The sequence below is a fragment of the Chiloscyllium punctatum genome, chromosome 6 (genome assembly GCF_047496795.1).
Source record: "Chiloscyllium punctatum isolate Juve2018m chromosome 6, sChiPun1.3, whole genome shotgun sequence".
NCBI lineage: Eukaryota > Metazoa > Chordata > Chondrichthyes > Orectolobiformes > Hemiscylliidae > Chiloscyllium > Chiloscyllium punctatum.
In genome coordinates, this window is record NC_092744.1 from 80,007,041 (window position 1) to 80,022,385 (window position 15,345).

General features: G+C 45.4%; 1 protein-coding gene across 1 annotated transcript in view; it reads right to left on the reverse strand.

The window, feature by feature from the left end:
* Positions 1-14,504, reverse strand: part of ankmy1 (ankyrin repeat and MYND domain containing 1) — a 95,960-nt gene extending 81,456 nt beyond the window's left edge. Inside the window, exons 1-2 of the mRNA XM_072573064.1 lie at positions 14,243-14,504; positions 8,714-8,860 (exon numbers count right to left, since the gene is read on the reverse strand). Of these exons, the coding sequence (XP_072429165.1) occupies positions 8,714-8,860; positions 14,243-14,491 (396 nt within the window). The 5' untranslated portion in view covers positions 14,492-14,504. The remainder of the gene's footprint in view (positions 1-8,713; positions 8,861-14,242) is intronic.
* Positions 14,505-15,345: the final 841 nt, after the last annotated feature.

Here is a 15,345-nt window from a genome sequence, read left to right on the forward strand (position 1 = left end):
GGTTTGAATTATAAAAATAGACTGGATCGGCCGGGACTTTTTTCACTGGAGCATCAGATGTCTATAAAATCATGCGGGGCATTAATAAGGTGAATAGCAAAGGTCTTTTTCCTAGGGTGGAGGTGTTCAAAATTGGGGGGCATATTTTTAAGGTGAGAGGAGAAAGACTTAAAAAAGACACAAGGGGCAACTCTTTTACAAAGAGAGTGGTTAGTGTGTGGAATCAACTTTCTGAGGAAGTGGTGCATGCGGGTACAGTTAAATATAAAAGACATTTTGTTAAGTACAGAAATAGAAAATATTTGGAGAGATGTGGGCCAAATATAGGCAGGTGGCACTAGCCTAGTTTGGGCACATGTTCGATGTGGACTATTTGGACTAAAGCGTCTGTTTCCACGCTGTATGATGCTATGACTCTATAAGATAGGGTGGCATGTGGTTTAGAGGGGAATTTGAAAATCATATTGTTCCCATGTATCTGCTGCCCTTGTCCTTCTCGATGATAGAGGTCACACATTTGAAAGGAGCTGTCAAAGGAGCCGCAGTGAGTTGCGACAATACATTTTGTAGATGCACTCTGAGTTAATGGTGAAGGCAGTGAATGTGAAAGTGGTAGATAGAGTAACAATCAATTAGACTGATTTGTCCTGGATGATGTTGAGCTTTTTGAGTGTTGCAAGAGTTGCACTCATCCAGACAAGTAGAGAGTATTCCATCACTCTCTTGCCTTGTGCTGTTTAGATACTGGACAGGCTTTGAAGAGAACAGGAGGTGAATTAATTACCTACCGCAGAATTTCAAGCCTCTGATCTTCTAGTTAGGCACAGTATTTAAATGACTGTTCCAGTTCAATTTCTGGTCAATAAATGGATGTTGATTGTAGGGTATTCAGCAACACTAATACCATTGAATATCACCATAGTCAGTCAAATGCTGACTTAATATTCAGGCAGTCTCTCTCATCAGAACCCCTGAGTCCAGCTCTTTTGTCCATGTTTGGACCAAAGTTGCAATGATGTCAGGAGCTGTGTGACTGAACAAATGTTGCTTGATAGCGCCATTCTCGACACCTTCCATCGTTTTGCTGATGATGAGAAGTACTCTGAGAGGACAGTAATTGTTTGGATTGAGTCTTTACTGCTTTTTGGGGAGAGGATATTCCTTTGCTAATTTTCACAATGTCAGATGGATTCTTTTTCATTCGCCCACGGGATATGGATGTTGCTAGCTGGGACAGCATTTATTGCCCAACCTTAATGGTGGTGATGAGCTGCCTTCTTGAACTGCTGAAGTCCATGTACCGTTGGTAGACCGACAATGTTGTTAGGACCCAGGACACAGAATGAATGGAGATATATTTCTAAGTCAGGATGTGGCTTGGAGTGGAACCTGCAGGTGGTGGTGTTCCCATATCTCTGCTGCCCTTGTCTTTCTAGATGGACATGGTCATGAGTTTGCAAGGTGCCAGTACTTTAACTGTATGGGAACAACTTGGCTAAGTGTGCAGCTAGTTCTGGAGCACAGGTCTTCAGTACTATAGTCGGAATGTTGTCAGGGGCCATCAACTTTGCTGTAATCCAGTGCCTTCACCCATTTCTTAATATCACATGAAATAAAGAGAAGTGGTTCAAGAAAATTTTCTGATTCAGTATGTAGATGTACCTAGTAGAGGAGGTGCAAACCTTGACCTACTCTTGGGAAATAAGGCGGGGCAGGTGACTGAGGTGTCAGTGGGGGAGCACTTTGGGACCAGCGCCCATAATTCTATTAGTTTTAAAATAGTGATGGAAAAGGATAGACTAGTTCTAAAAGTTGAAGTTCTAAAATGGAGGAAGGCTAATTTGGACAATATTAGGCAAGAACTTTCAAAAGTTGATTGGACGCAGATGTTCGCAGGTAAAGGGACGGCTGGAAAATGGGAAGCCTTCAGAAATGATATAATGAGAATCCAGAGAAAGTATATTCCTATTAGGATGAAATGGAAGACTGGTAGGTATAGGGAATGCAGGATGGCTACTGAAATTGAGGGTTTGGTTAAGAAAAAGAAGGAAACATATGTCAGGTATAGACAGGATAGATCGAGTGAATCCATAGATGGGTATAAAGGCAGTAGGAGTATACTTAAGAGAGAAATCAGGAGGGCAAAAAGGGGACATGAGATAGCTTTGACAAATAGGGTTAAGGAGAATCCAATGGGATTTTACAAATAAATTAAGGACAAAAGGGGAACTGGAGAGAGAATAGGGCCCCTCAAAGATGAGCAAGGCAGCCTTTGTGCAGTGTTTCAGGAGATGAAGGAGATACTAAACGAGTATTTTGCATCAGTGTTTACTGTGGAGAAAGACATGGAAGATATAGAATGTAGGAAATAGATGGTGACATCTTGAAAAATGTCCATATTACAGAGGAGGAAGTGTTGGATGTGTTGAAATGCATAAAGGTGGATAAATCGACATGATCTGATCAGGTGTACCCTAAAAATCTATGGGAAGCTAGGGATATGCTTGCTGGGCCTCTTGCTGAGATATTTGTGTCATTGATAGTCACAGGTGTGGTGCCTGAAGACTGGAGGTTGGCTAATGTGGTGCCACTGTTTAAGAAAGGTGATAAGGACAAGCCAGGGAATTATAGACCAGTGAGCCTGACGTTGGTGGTAGGAAAGTTCATCTTAGATTCCCTACAGTGTGGAAACAGGCCCTTCAGCCCAACAAGTCCACACTAACCCTCTGAACAGCAACCCACCCAGACCTATTCCCTTACATATACTGCTGCACCTAACCCTATGGACAATTTAGCATGGTCAATTCACCTAACCTGCACATCTTTGGACTGAGGGAGGAAACTGGAGCACCCGGAGGAAACCCGCACAGACACAGGGAGAATGTGCAAACTCCACACAGACAGCTGCCTGAGGTGGGAATTGAACCCGGATCCTTGGTGCTGTGAGGCAGCAGTGCTAACCACTGAACAACCGTGCTGCCCCAAAGTTGGTGGAGGGAATCCTGAGGGACAGAATTTTCATGTACTTGGAAAGGTAAGGTCTGACTAGGGATAGTCAACATGGCTTTGTGCATGGGAAATCATGTCTCACGAACTTGATTGAGTTTTTTTGAAGAAGTAACCAAGAGGATTGATGAGGGCAGAGCAGTGGACGTGATCGATATGGAATTCAGTAAGGCGTTCGACAAGGTTCCGCATGGAAGACTCGTTAACAAGGCTAGATCTCATGGAATACTGGGAGAACTAGGTATTTGGATACAGAACTGGCTCAAAGGTAGAAGACAGAGGGTGGTGATGGAGGGTTGTTTTTGAGACTGGAGGCCTGTGACCAATGGAGTGCCACAAGGATCGGTGCTGGGTCCACTACTTTTTGTCATTTATATAAATGATTTGGATGTGAGCAAAAGAGGTATAGTTAGTAAGTTTGCAGATGACACCAAAATTGCAAGTGTAGTGGACAGCAAAGAAGGTTACAACGGGATCTTGATCAGATGGACCAATGGGCTGAGGAGTGGCAGATGGAGTTTAATTTAGATAAGTGTGAGGTGCTGCATTTTGGGAAAGCAAATCTTAGTTGGACTTATACACTTGATAAGGTCCTAGGGAGTGTTGCTGAACAAAGAGACCTTGGAGTGTAGGTTCATAGCTCCTTGAAAGTGGAATCGCAGGTAGATAGGATAGTGAAGAAAGTGTTTGGTATGCTTTCCTTTATTGGTCAGAGTATTGAGTACAGGCGTTGGGAGGTCATGTTGCGGCTGTGCAGGACATTGGTTAGGCCATTGTTGGAATATTGCGTGCAATTCTGGTCTCCTTCCTTTCGGAATGATGTTGTGAAACTTGAAAGGGTTCAGAAAAGATTTACAAGGATGTTGCCAGGCTTGGAGGATTTGAGCTATAGGGAGAGGCTGAATAGGTTGGGGCTGTTTACCCTGGAGCGTTGGAGGCTGAGGGGTGATTTTATAGAGGTTGAGTGGAGGAGTCCAGAACGAGAGGGCATAGATTGAGGGTGAGAGGGGAAAGATATAAGAGACCTAAAGATGCAACCTTTTCACACAGAGAGTGGTGCATGTATGGAATGAGCTGCCAGAGGAAGTGGTGGAGCTGGTACAATTGCAACATTTAAAAGACATCTGGCCGGGTATATGAACAGGAAGGGTTTAAGAGAGATATGGGTCAAGTGCTGGCAAATGGGACTAGATTATTTAGTTGGGATATCTGGTCGCCATGGATGAGTTGGGCAGCAGGTCTGTTTCTGTGCTCTACATCTCTATGACTCTAAGATTGGCATCTGTGATTCTGGGGAACTCTGGAGGAGGACGAGATGGACCATCCCCTTGGCTCTACTGGCTGAAAAGGGATCCAAATATTTTAGCCTTGTCTCTTACACCAATGTGCTGCCCCCACCCCCACTTCACCAATACATCATTGGGTACAGGGATAATCACAGAGCTGCAACCTGATTGCTAATTGTCCACTACCATTCATAACTGAATGCAGCAAGAACAGAGAGCTTAGATCTGATCCACTGGTTGTAGAATCACTCAGGTCTGTCAATCATTTGCTGCTTATTCTGTTTGGTACACGAGTAGAGTCATAGAGTCTTAGAGATGTACAGCATGGAAACAGACCCTTCGGTCCAACCTGTCCATGCCGACCAGATATCCCAACCCGATCTATTCCCACCTGCCAGCACCCGGCCCATATCCCTCCAAACTCTTCCTATTCATATGCCCATCCAAATGCCTCTAAAATGTTGCAATTGTACCAGCCTCCACCACAGCATCTGGCAGCTCATTCCATTCACATACCACCCTCTGTGTGAAAATGTTGCCCTGTAGGTCTCTTTTATATCTTTCCCCTCTCACCCTAAACCCATGCCCTCTAGTTCTGGACTCCCCAACCCCAGGGAAAAGACTTTGTCTATTTATCTTATCCATGCCCCTCATAATTTTGTAAACCCCTCTAAGGTCACCCCTCAGCCTCTGACGCTCCAGGGAAAACAGCCTAGCCAGTTCAGCCTCTCCCTGTAGCTCAGATCATCCAACCCTGGCAATATCCTTATAAATCTTTTCTGAACCCTTTCAAGTTTCACAACATCTTTCCAATAGGAAGGAGACCAGAATTGCACGCAATATTCCAACAATGGCCTAACCAATGTCCTGCACAGCCGCAACATGACCTCCCAACGCCTGTACTCAATACTCTGACCAATAAAGGAAAGCATACCAAACACTTTCTTCACTATCCTATCTACCTGCGACTCCACTTTTAAGGAGTATGAACTGTACTCCAAGGTCTCTTTGTTCAGCAACACTCCCTAGGACCTTACCATTAAGTGTATAAGTCCTGCTAAGATTTGCTTTCCCAAAATGCAGTACCTTGCATTTATCTGAATTAAACTCCATCTGCCACTTCTCAGCCCATTGGCCCATCTGGTCCAGATCGTGTTGTAATCTGAGGTAACCCTCTTCGCTGTCCACTACACCTCCAATTTTGGTGTCATCTGCAAACTTACTAACTGTACCTCTTATGCTCGCATCCAAATCATTTGTGTAAATGACAAAAAGTAGAGGAAGTCTTGTATTGGGTTGACACTTCCATTTTTGGGTTAGGATGCTCCTGGCATCCCCTTCTGCTCTCTTTAATGAACCCTGACTGATCCTCTGGCTTGGTAGTAAGGGTGGGGCAGGCCATAGGCCAAGCCATGATGTTGCAAATTCTGGTTGAACACAATGCTGCTATTGATGGCCCTCCACAGTGCCTCATGGATATCCAGTCTTGAGTTGTTTGATCTGTACAAAGTCTATCTCATTCAACACAGTGACTGTGCCAAAGAAAATTAAGGAAAGTATCTTTAAAATAAAGATGGTATTTGTCTCCATAAGGACTGTGCAGTGGTCACTTCCACTATCACAGACAAATGCATTTCCAGCCAGCTGACAGGTGAAGATGAAGTCAAAGATATATTTCCCGCTTGTTGACTCTCTCACGTCCTGCCGCAGACCCAGCCTAGCAGCTATGTCCTATGACCAGTTCAATCAATGATGCTGCTGCCAAGCTGTTCTTGGTGATGGACAGTGAGGACCCCCACTCAGCATATGTTTTGTGTCTGTTGTCACCTTTGAAGGAGTGTTGTTCAACATGGAGAGGTACCGATTCCTCAGCTGAGGGAAGGGGTTTGTTTGTCAGTGCTAAACAGCGGGAAAGTTCCTTGCCCATGTTTGACCTGATGCAATGAGATTTGGGCGGCACGGTGTCACAGTGGTTAGCACTGCTGCCTCACAGCGCCAGAGACCCGGGTTCAATTCCCGCCTCAGGCGACTAACTGTGTGGAGTTTGCACGTCCTCCCCGTGTCTGCGTGGGTTTCCTCCGGGTGCTCCGGTTTCCTCCCACAGTCCAAAGATGTGCAGGTCAGGTGAATTGGCCATGCAAAATTGCCCATAGTGTTAGGTAAGGGGTAAATGTAGGGGTATGGGTGGGTTGCGCTTCGGCGGGGCGGTGTGGACTTGTTGGGCCGAAGGGCCTGTTTCCACACTGTAAGTAATCTAATCTAATCTAATCTAATTTCATGGGCTACAGAGTGAATGTTAAGGACACTCAGGGCAACTCCCTCCTGACTGTGTATCACTTTGACACCACCTCTGCTGGACCTGTCCTGTTGATGGGAGAGGAAGTATCCAAGGATGGTGAGGATGGTGGCTGGGGCATTGTCTGGCATGATTCCGTTAAGTATGACTATATCACATGGTTACTTGACTAGACTGTGAGACAGTGCTCCCAATTTTTTTCACAGGCCCCCAGATGTTATTAAGGACATTAAGGCTGGGTTTTCTGGTGCCGAGGTTGAAGCTAGATGGTTTGTCCAGATTTATTCCTTACTTAAGGATTTGTTGCAACTTTGAAACAACCAATAGGTATGTCATGCTGTTCACAGGGCACATAAGTGTTTCAGTCAATGTTATAGAGTCAATGACCAGACCAGTTAAGGACAGCAGCTGTTTTTCTGTAATGGGCACTAATGAACCAGATTGGTTTGCATGGCATGGCCACAATTACCAGTGGTTCTACATTATCAAATTGAAATTTCACCATTGGCCATGGTCAGATTCGAAACTATTATGTTCAAATCTCTATAGCATTAGCCTGTGGCTCTGGAATACTCATTTAGTGACAATATCACTATGTCACCACGACCCCTAATTCATTATTGCCCTTTGTCTCTCTTCAATCTGAACAGCTCACATTGCAAAGAATGAAGCAGATACATCATATTATGGGATTGCTGTAAAAGCTGTGCTGTTCAGTGGTTCAATTGACCTGTTACCTTTTGTGAGTCAGTTTACTATTGGTGCTCTCTCTACTTGATTGGTTAAGTCTGGATGTGGATTCTGAAATAAAGTCAGCAAACTGTACAATGAGCTGGAAGCAGCTTAGAACCATGAAGCAGACATCAAAAAACCCTGTGAATAAAACATGTAGCACACACACTCAGAAACTAATGTCCCCTCTGCGTAAGTTTGAGAAATACAACATACTTTTGATTCTCTCTCTCACTTCTCCAGCACCATGCTGCTGGTAGGCCTGCAATATCTTTAGAGATTGGAAAAGTGGCAGGGCCCCCATCATGTTCCAATGTATTCAGCTAATGGGCAAGGTCCACTGCCAACATTGCCAGTTTGGAAACTCTTTCCTGTCTTCATCATTTACTTTGGTGCCTTTTTTTTAACTATCTGAACTATTCTCTTCATCCATCACCAGAGTACGATGTCTTACTCACAGAATGCAGTACAGCAACACACCAAGGCTTGCTTGGCAGTACCTTCCAAACCTGTGTCCTCCACCACCTAAAAGGACAAGGGCAGCATTTTCTCTCTTAGCGACATAGCATTCTAACTTGGAAACATAAGTCTGTCATTTATCAAATACAAAGATGCTGGAGAAACTCAACAGGTCTGACTGTATCTGTGTCAGCTAATTGTTCAAGTCCATTAAGACTCTTCAGACATGCTGAGTTTCTCCAGCATTCTCTGTGTTCATTTCAGAATTCCAGTTTCTTGAAGCATTTTACTGTCCTTTATCGTTACTTTGTCAAAATAGAGCCACAGAGTCACCTTGGAGCTTCCTATTTAATGATAGTGTGGGAGTAACTTCATCACATGTTTAAGGGTAATGAGGGATCAGCAATCAATTACAGGCCTTGCTTGCATTTACCATATCCAATGAATATTGAGAATGCACTGCCAACTTTGCAACAAGTTGCAGTGGCTCAGTGGTAAGCATTGCTACCTCACAGCACTTGGGACACAGGTTCAATTCCACTCTTGTGTGACTGTCTGTGTGGAGTTTGTACATTCTCTCTGTGTCAGCATGGGTTTCCTCCCAGATGTGCAGGTCCGAACCATAGAAAATAGGTGCAGGAGTAGGCCCTTTGAGCCTATGCCACCATCCAATACAATCAGGGCTGATAATGCAAGCTTAATATCCTCTGCCTTTAGCCACAAGGTGGATTGGCGACGCTAAATTGCCTGGCATGTCCAGGGATGTGCAGGCTAAGTGGATTAGCCATGGAAATGCACGGTTGGGGTGGGTCTAGGTGAGATGTTCTTTGGAGGGGTTGTGTGGACTCAAGCAGCTGAATGGCCTGCTCCCACACTGTGGGGATTCGAAGTAAAATACTTCAAGCTTCTTTTTTCCCTGAATATATGGAAGTACCTGGAATATAGCACCATCCTTCATTTCTAAGGTCCCATATCCATCTTTTCGATCCAGGTAAAACATTCCTGTGAATTTACTCCCGTCTGGCCAGACGTAGATCCCATGTCCATGACGGTGATCCTTGTAGAAGCTCCCAACATAATACTGTAATAATAAAGCACAAAGATTCCTGGATCACTGGATTTGTCTCTGGCGAAGGTGAGACCTGCACAAGTCTGATGGGTTGTGCCAAAATTGGAACAAGGCCAACATCCTTGTGGGAAGGTTTTCTGGTGCAGTTGGTTAACTTGACAGGAAGATAGATATGGAGTGAAAATACAGAAGGAAGTGACATACAGACAAGTTTAGAATAAAAAGGGGTGGCACAATGGAGAGGCAACCTGGGTGGCTCAGTGGTTAGCCCTGCTGCCTCAGTGCCAGGAACCCCGGTTCGATTCCAGCCTCGGGCGACTGTCTCTGTGGGGTTTGTACGTTCTCTCCCTGTGTCAGTGTGGGTTTGCTCTGGGTGCTCTGGCTTCCTCCCACAATCCAAAGACGTGCAGGTCAGGTGAACTGGCCATGCAAGAAACACACCTTTACGAGGTAGAGCATCTGAAACTGCAACCGAATGGGTATGACTAGGTTTATTTCTCATCTTTCAATACTAGGAGTAGGGGAGAGGCCATACTTGTTAGGAATCTTCCATTTAAGTTGCTACAGTGTATTAAAGATGCACATGGGAAATTTTTAATCCTTAAAGCTTTGATAAATGGGGAAGATAAATGTTTATTGTCCTTCAGCCCAACCCCTCAAGTTCTTGATTGATGCATGTGCTAGATTGGTTAACCTTGCATCTCAGCATACTATTGTTGGAGTGGGGGACAGTGGACAGATTGCCAAAAGGCCCCCCCCCCCTCCCACCACCCCCCCCCCCACCCCCCACCCCCGATATCTTCTTCACAATCTAAGCTATTAAGGGATTTGTGTGTTGATCTAGGATTGGTAGATGTTTGGAGGCACCTTCACCATACTGGCAGGGATTTTACGTTTTTCTCAAATCTGCACAAATACCATACCAGGACTGATCTCTTTTTGACTCCCCAGTGCATGAACTCAGTGGTGCCATGTACAATTGGCAATATCATTATTTCTGATCACGCTCCAGTATATTTAATGGTCAAGAGTAAGGATACTGTGGTAGGATCGAGGCACTAGCGACTGGATCCCTTCATCCTTAACTTTACTGAATTCTTTTCTAATGAGTTCAGGGCTTTTTTAAGACTCAGCCAGTAATCCATCCATTCTCTGGGAAACTGCTAAAGTCTATGCTGGGGGGGTTAGTTATTTCCTATTCTGCCAGGAAGAAATGGCAGAAGGGTGAGCAGCAGTGCTTGCTTGAGACACCTCTGAAAGGCATACTTTGACAGGCCCTCGCTGATTAAACTGCAGAGCACAGCACTTCAATCCACACTGAACTCCATGCTCACACAGACAGCTAAGAGGGAGCCTACATTTGCAAACCAAAGGCTGCTTGAGCATGGGGACAAGCCGGGGCAAGTACTTAGCGTACCTCGCCAGGAAAAGGAGGGCTCGCCAAGCCCTTATCTCCATCAGGGAGGATACTGGAAGTTTTACCCTTGAACCTAAAAGGATTAACGCAGAAATTTTACTCCAAACTATACCAGTCTGAAAGTTGAGAGGTTGGGTGGGTTAGGATGGAGTCTTTTTTTAAAGAATTTGGACCTCCTGGGAGAGAACCCTGAGCAAGAGTGTCTCCTTAATGTCCCGTTGTCAGTGCAAGACGTGCAGGAGACTGTGAGGCTGCTTCATTGTGGAAAGGCACCTGGTCCTGATGGACTTCCCAGTGAGCTTTATAAGGAATTTATAAATGTACTGTCAGGACCAATGCTTAGTATGTTTAACGATTCACATAGTCATGGCCTCCTCCCACCATCTTTAAGAGAAGCAAACATCTCTCTTATCCTTAAAAAAAAGGGAAGGCCCCAGAGGACTGTGCCTCCGAGAGGCCCATCTCACTCCTGAATATCGATTTCAAAATCCTCTCTAAGACTCTTGCACTAAGACTAGAAACTGTGCTGCCCTCCGTCATTAAGGGGGATCAGATGGGTTTTATAAAAGGTCGCCAATCGTCAAATAAGGTCAGGAGGTTACTTAATATGATCCAAGCATGCCAACAACAATTGGTACAGGGATTAGTGATCTCTTTAGATGCAGAGAAGGCATTCAACCGGTCGAGTGGCCATATCTTTTTGATATTTTACAGTGCTTTGGCTTGGGTGAAGCCTTCATCAGATGGGTAAAAGTTTTGAATAGTGACCCTCTTGCTGTGATCATCACCAATGGTGCGCTGTCAAGCAAGTTCAATATCCTTAGGAGCAGTTGACAAGGCTGTCCCTTATCACCATTGCTTTTCACATTGGTGATTGAATTGCTGGAGGAGACAATACATAAGGATCCCAATATACCTGCTCCAGAACTGGGGACAAAATCACAAAACGTTGCACTGTATGCAGATGACGTTCTTGTCTTTTTATCAAAGCCAACAGTTTCAGTGGCTCAAATGATACAATGCATTAATTTATTTGGCGGCTTTTCAGGTTACAAGATCAACTTTGCAAAATCAGAGGCCATGCCTGTGGGTGGTCTCCCGAAAATGCCTGGTCCTGAAGGTGAATCTTGATTTCCCTTTAGATGGTTGCAGGAGGGCTTTCTCTACTTAGGTATATTCATTACTCCCGTCTTTGATCGGTTATTTAAAACCAATTTTGCCCATTATCCAAAGATGTGCAGGTCAGGTGAATTGGCCATGCTAAATTGCCCGTAGTGTTAGGTAAAAGGGGTATTTTACTCATTTTAGTTGGACATTGAAGCATCTGAGGCAAGATGCCCCCTTACTAGCTTGCTGTTCTTGGACAAAATGAAGACAGTTAAGTAATATTGTCATAGTTATTAATACTGTCAAGGAGTGGAGGGCAATGCATCAGAATGAGAGCAAATTGCCAGAACATTATTTTTCACACCCATAGTTGGTATGCCGGGTTTTCAGCTGGGGATGATAGACTCAGGGTTTAAACTATGAGCAGCTAGGTGACTTATTTGAGGGGGGTATACTGATGTCTTTCGACCAGTTGGCCTGGAAATACAAGTAGCCCAGTAGGAACCTCTTCCATTTTTTTCAAATTAGAAATTTCATACAAAAAGAGACCACACTTCTAACTGATTTTTATAGATCTGACACAGAAAAGAGGGTGCAGAGAACACACTTTCTCTCAGTAATGTCTATCATCTATTGGGGGAGGGTCCCTCGGACGAAACCAAATGGCTCTGTAAGGTATGGGAGAGGAAGCTGGACATTGAGAGCTCTTCTGAAGTATGGGAGGATATCTGGGAAAATGCAAGAAGGATCTTCATTTGCAACAGGACCCATGCCTTGCAATTGAACATCCTCTCGGAGAACGTGATTCCTGATGAAGGGCTTATGCCTGAAATGTTGATTTGCCTGCTCCTCGGATGCTGCCTGACCTGCTATGCTTTTCCACACTGCACTCTCGAAATTGAAAATTCTCCATAGAGTCCACTTGGGTCTAGACCAACTATCAAAATTTAAAGTGGGAGTATTTGCAATGTGTCCTAAATGCAAAGTGAGTATGGGTCACTCAGTCATTGTCTCTGGTCTTGCCACAGATTGCGGGCATACTGGAGCGCTGTAGTAGGTGAAATAGAGAGGGTCTTGGGGACAGAGGTAGAGATGGACCCGGTATCTCTTGTTGACCTTGATAATCCACTTCCATTAGACACGCACAAAAAAAAAGGCTTTTCAGTATTCTCACTTTTTGTGCAAGAAAGAACATCCTGTTGGGTGGGTGTCTGCAAACCCACCAGGGCTGTTGGGTTTAAGTTAGACATGGAACACATCCCTTTGGATTTTCTTACAAGTATGGTGCACCACAAAACTGAGAATTTTTATAAGACGTGACAGCCCTTTTTGGACGACTTGGGTACAGATTTGTCTGCCATACTAATAAGGGCTTTTACATAGCCATGACGATTCTGTTTAATGAATCTGGTATCCAGAGAGGAGGAACTATAAACATATGAATATGTATAAATTTATGTACTCGATGGTCGAGAGCTATTACCTTGATTCGCTGAGCTGGATCCTTATTATAACTGTCATGATTTATTAGTTAATTGTTAGCTATTAGTTAGTATTTATTTATGTAATTAGTGGGTTTCTTTGTATTGTTTTGAATTGTTTAATTTAGTTTTTGTTGTAGTATCCAAGAAATGCTCTTTTTTTCAATAAAAGTATATTTTTTTAAAAAGTAAAAAGCATTAAAAAAATGACTACATTGCTCCGGGATTTAGGAAAAGTATAGAATCCTTACAGTGGGGAAGCAGGCCCCACTGAATCTTAAAATCCTACCGTGTGGAATCAGAATGTGTAAACTCCACACATACCATCACCTGAGGATGGGAATTGAACCTGGGTCACTTGCACTGTGAGGCAGTAGGGCTAACCACCAAGCCACCAGACCAGCAGGAAGTGATAAACTTAATTTGAAATCAGAAGTAGGCTGTACTTGAAAGCCAAAATTATCTGATTTCTGAAAAGCAGTTGGTTCCAAGGTTTCCAGAAATACATTGCCTGACCCATATGACATTAGTTCAGCTGGTTCTGGTACAGTTATGGTCGCCACACGACAGGAAGGATGTGATTGCACGAGAGAGGGTGTACAGGAGATTCACCAGGATGCTGCCTGGACTGGAGTGATTTAGCTATGAAGAGAGGCTGGATAGGCTGGGGTTTGTTTTACTCAGACTAGAGAAGACCGAGGGATGATCTGATTGAGGTGCAGAATTCCAAGGGTCATGGACAGGATAGACATTTAAGAACACTGACAGGAACATTTGAGACACCATAGCATACAAGATTACCAACCAAGTGTAGGCAAATGGGGTGGGAATAGATGGATATGAGATGACCAGCAGTGGGCAAATGTCCATGTTGTAAAAGCTGTAAGAACTCTGTGGTTCAAAGTGTGATTAATGGATACTTGGCTGCCCCGCTTTTGAGCATATTCACATGACACACACGTTGTCAGGTTTCTTTCCATCAGGTTCTTATTCAACAGCTCGCCTCATTCCATTTCCTATCGATTTGATAAAACCGTGCCCGTCGAGGTTTATCTGCCCCTCCTCCTCCACGGTTCAAGGGGGACACGCACATTTCTGCAGGGTCCCTCTTTCAAGCGCCGTAAAACAAGAAAACAAAACGATGACTTGTTTGATTCCAGGATGGGTCAGGGTACCTGCAGCTGCAGTGACGGAGCTCAGAGTCCTGGATGAAGTGGCACAGAGATTGGGAGGAGTGGGGCTGTTTCGTTCCCTCACTTCCTGGGGAGGGGTGGGGGAGGGCAGTTGTTAAGAGGCAGAAAGCTAAAGCAACCCTCGGCTTGATGGCTCCCAAGTGGGAAGTGCATGAAGACAGAGTTGCTGGGGTCCGGGGGTTGGACTCTGACCTACCTCGCCGCTGGCCCACTGGAAGATCCCGTGTCCGTGCTTCAGGTTCCCCTCGAACTGCCCCTCGTACCTCCAGCCGTTCGGCCACTCCTGAAGCCCCACGTCCACCAGGGAGGGCATCACCGAGACGCTGGGCGCCGGGCTGGGCTGCATCGGTTCGGGGGAGTCCAGGGGCTCCCAGAGCTGCTGCTGCTCCGGGCTGGGGGGCTCCTGGGTGGGCAGCCCCGGGCTGGGGCTACCCGGGGAGCTCATGGTTTTGGAAGGGGGGGGGGGGGGGGGGAGGAGAGCTGACCACTCACTCACTCAGTCGTCCACCCAGTCACTCAGTGAGTGAGGCAGTCGCCCGGAAATAAACAAACCCCCCGTCACCCGGGCAACCGCTTGGATACAGTCCGGGACAGAGAGCACGTGCAGCGGAGCGGGGCGGGGGGAGTGAGCACTCCGGGACTGCTGCTTTATACCGGGAATGTTCCTACACCCCAGGAGTGTTGCTACATCCCGGGAATGCAACCATACCCCTGAGAGTATTGCCATATCCCGGGAATGCAACCATATCCCCTGAGAGTATTGCTGTATCCCGGCAATGCAACCTTACCCCCGGGAGTATTGCCATACCCCGGGAATGCAACCACATCCCCTGGGAGTATTGCTATATGCCGGCAATGCAACCATACCCATGAGAGTATTGCCATATCCCGGGAATGCAACCATATCCCCTGGGAGTATTGCTATATCCCAGGAATGCAACCATACCCCCGGGAATATTGTTATATCCTGGGAATGCTATGATACCCCTGGGATGTTATTGGATACCAGGAATGCTACAATATCTTAGGAATGCTGCTTATACCTGGGAATGCTGCTGTATCCAGAGGATACTGTTAAATCCTAGGACTACTGCCCAACCCCAGGGAAATGACTACACGCCGGGAATACTTCTTTCTCCCAGGAATGCTACTACATCCCGGGAATGCAACCATACCCCTGGGAGTATTGCTATATGCCGGGAATGCAACCATACTCATGGGAGTATTGCCATATCCCAGGCATGCAACCATATCCCCTGGGAGTATTGCCATATCCCGGGAATGCAACCATATCCCCTG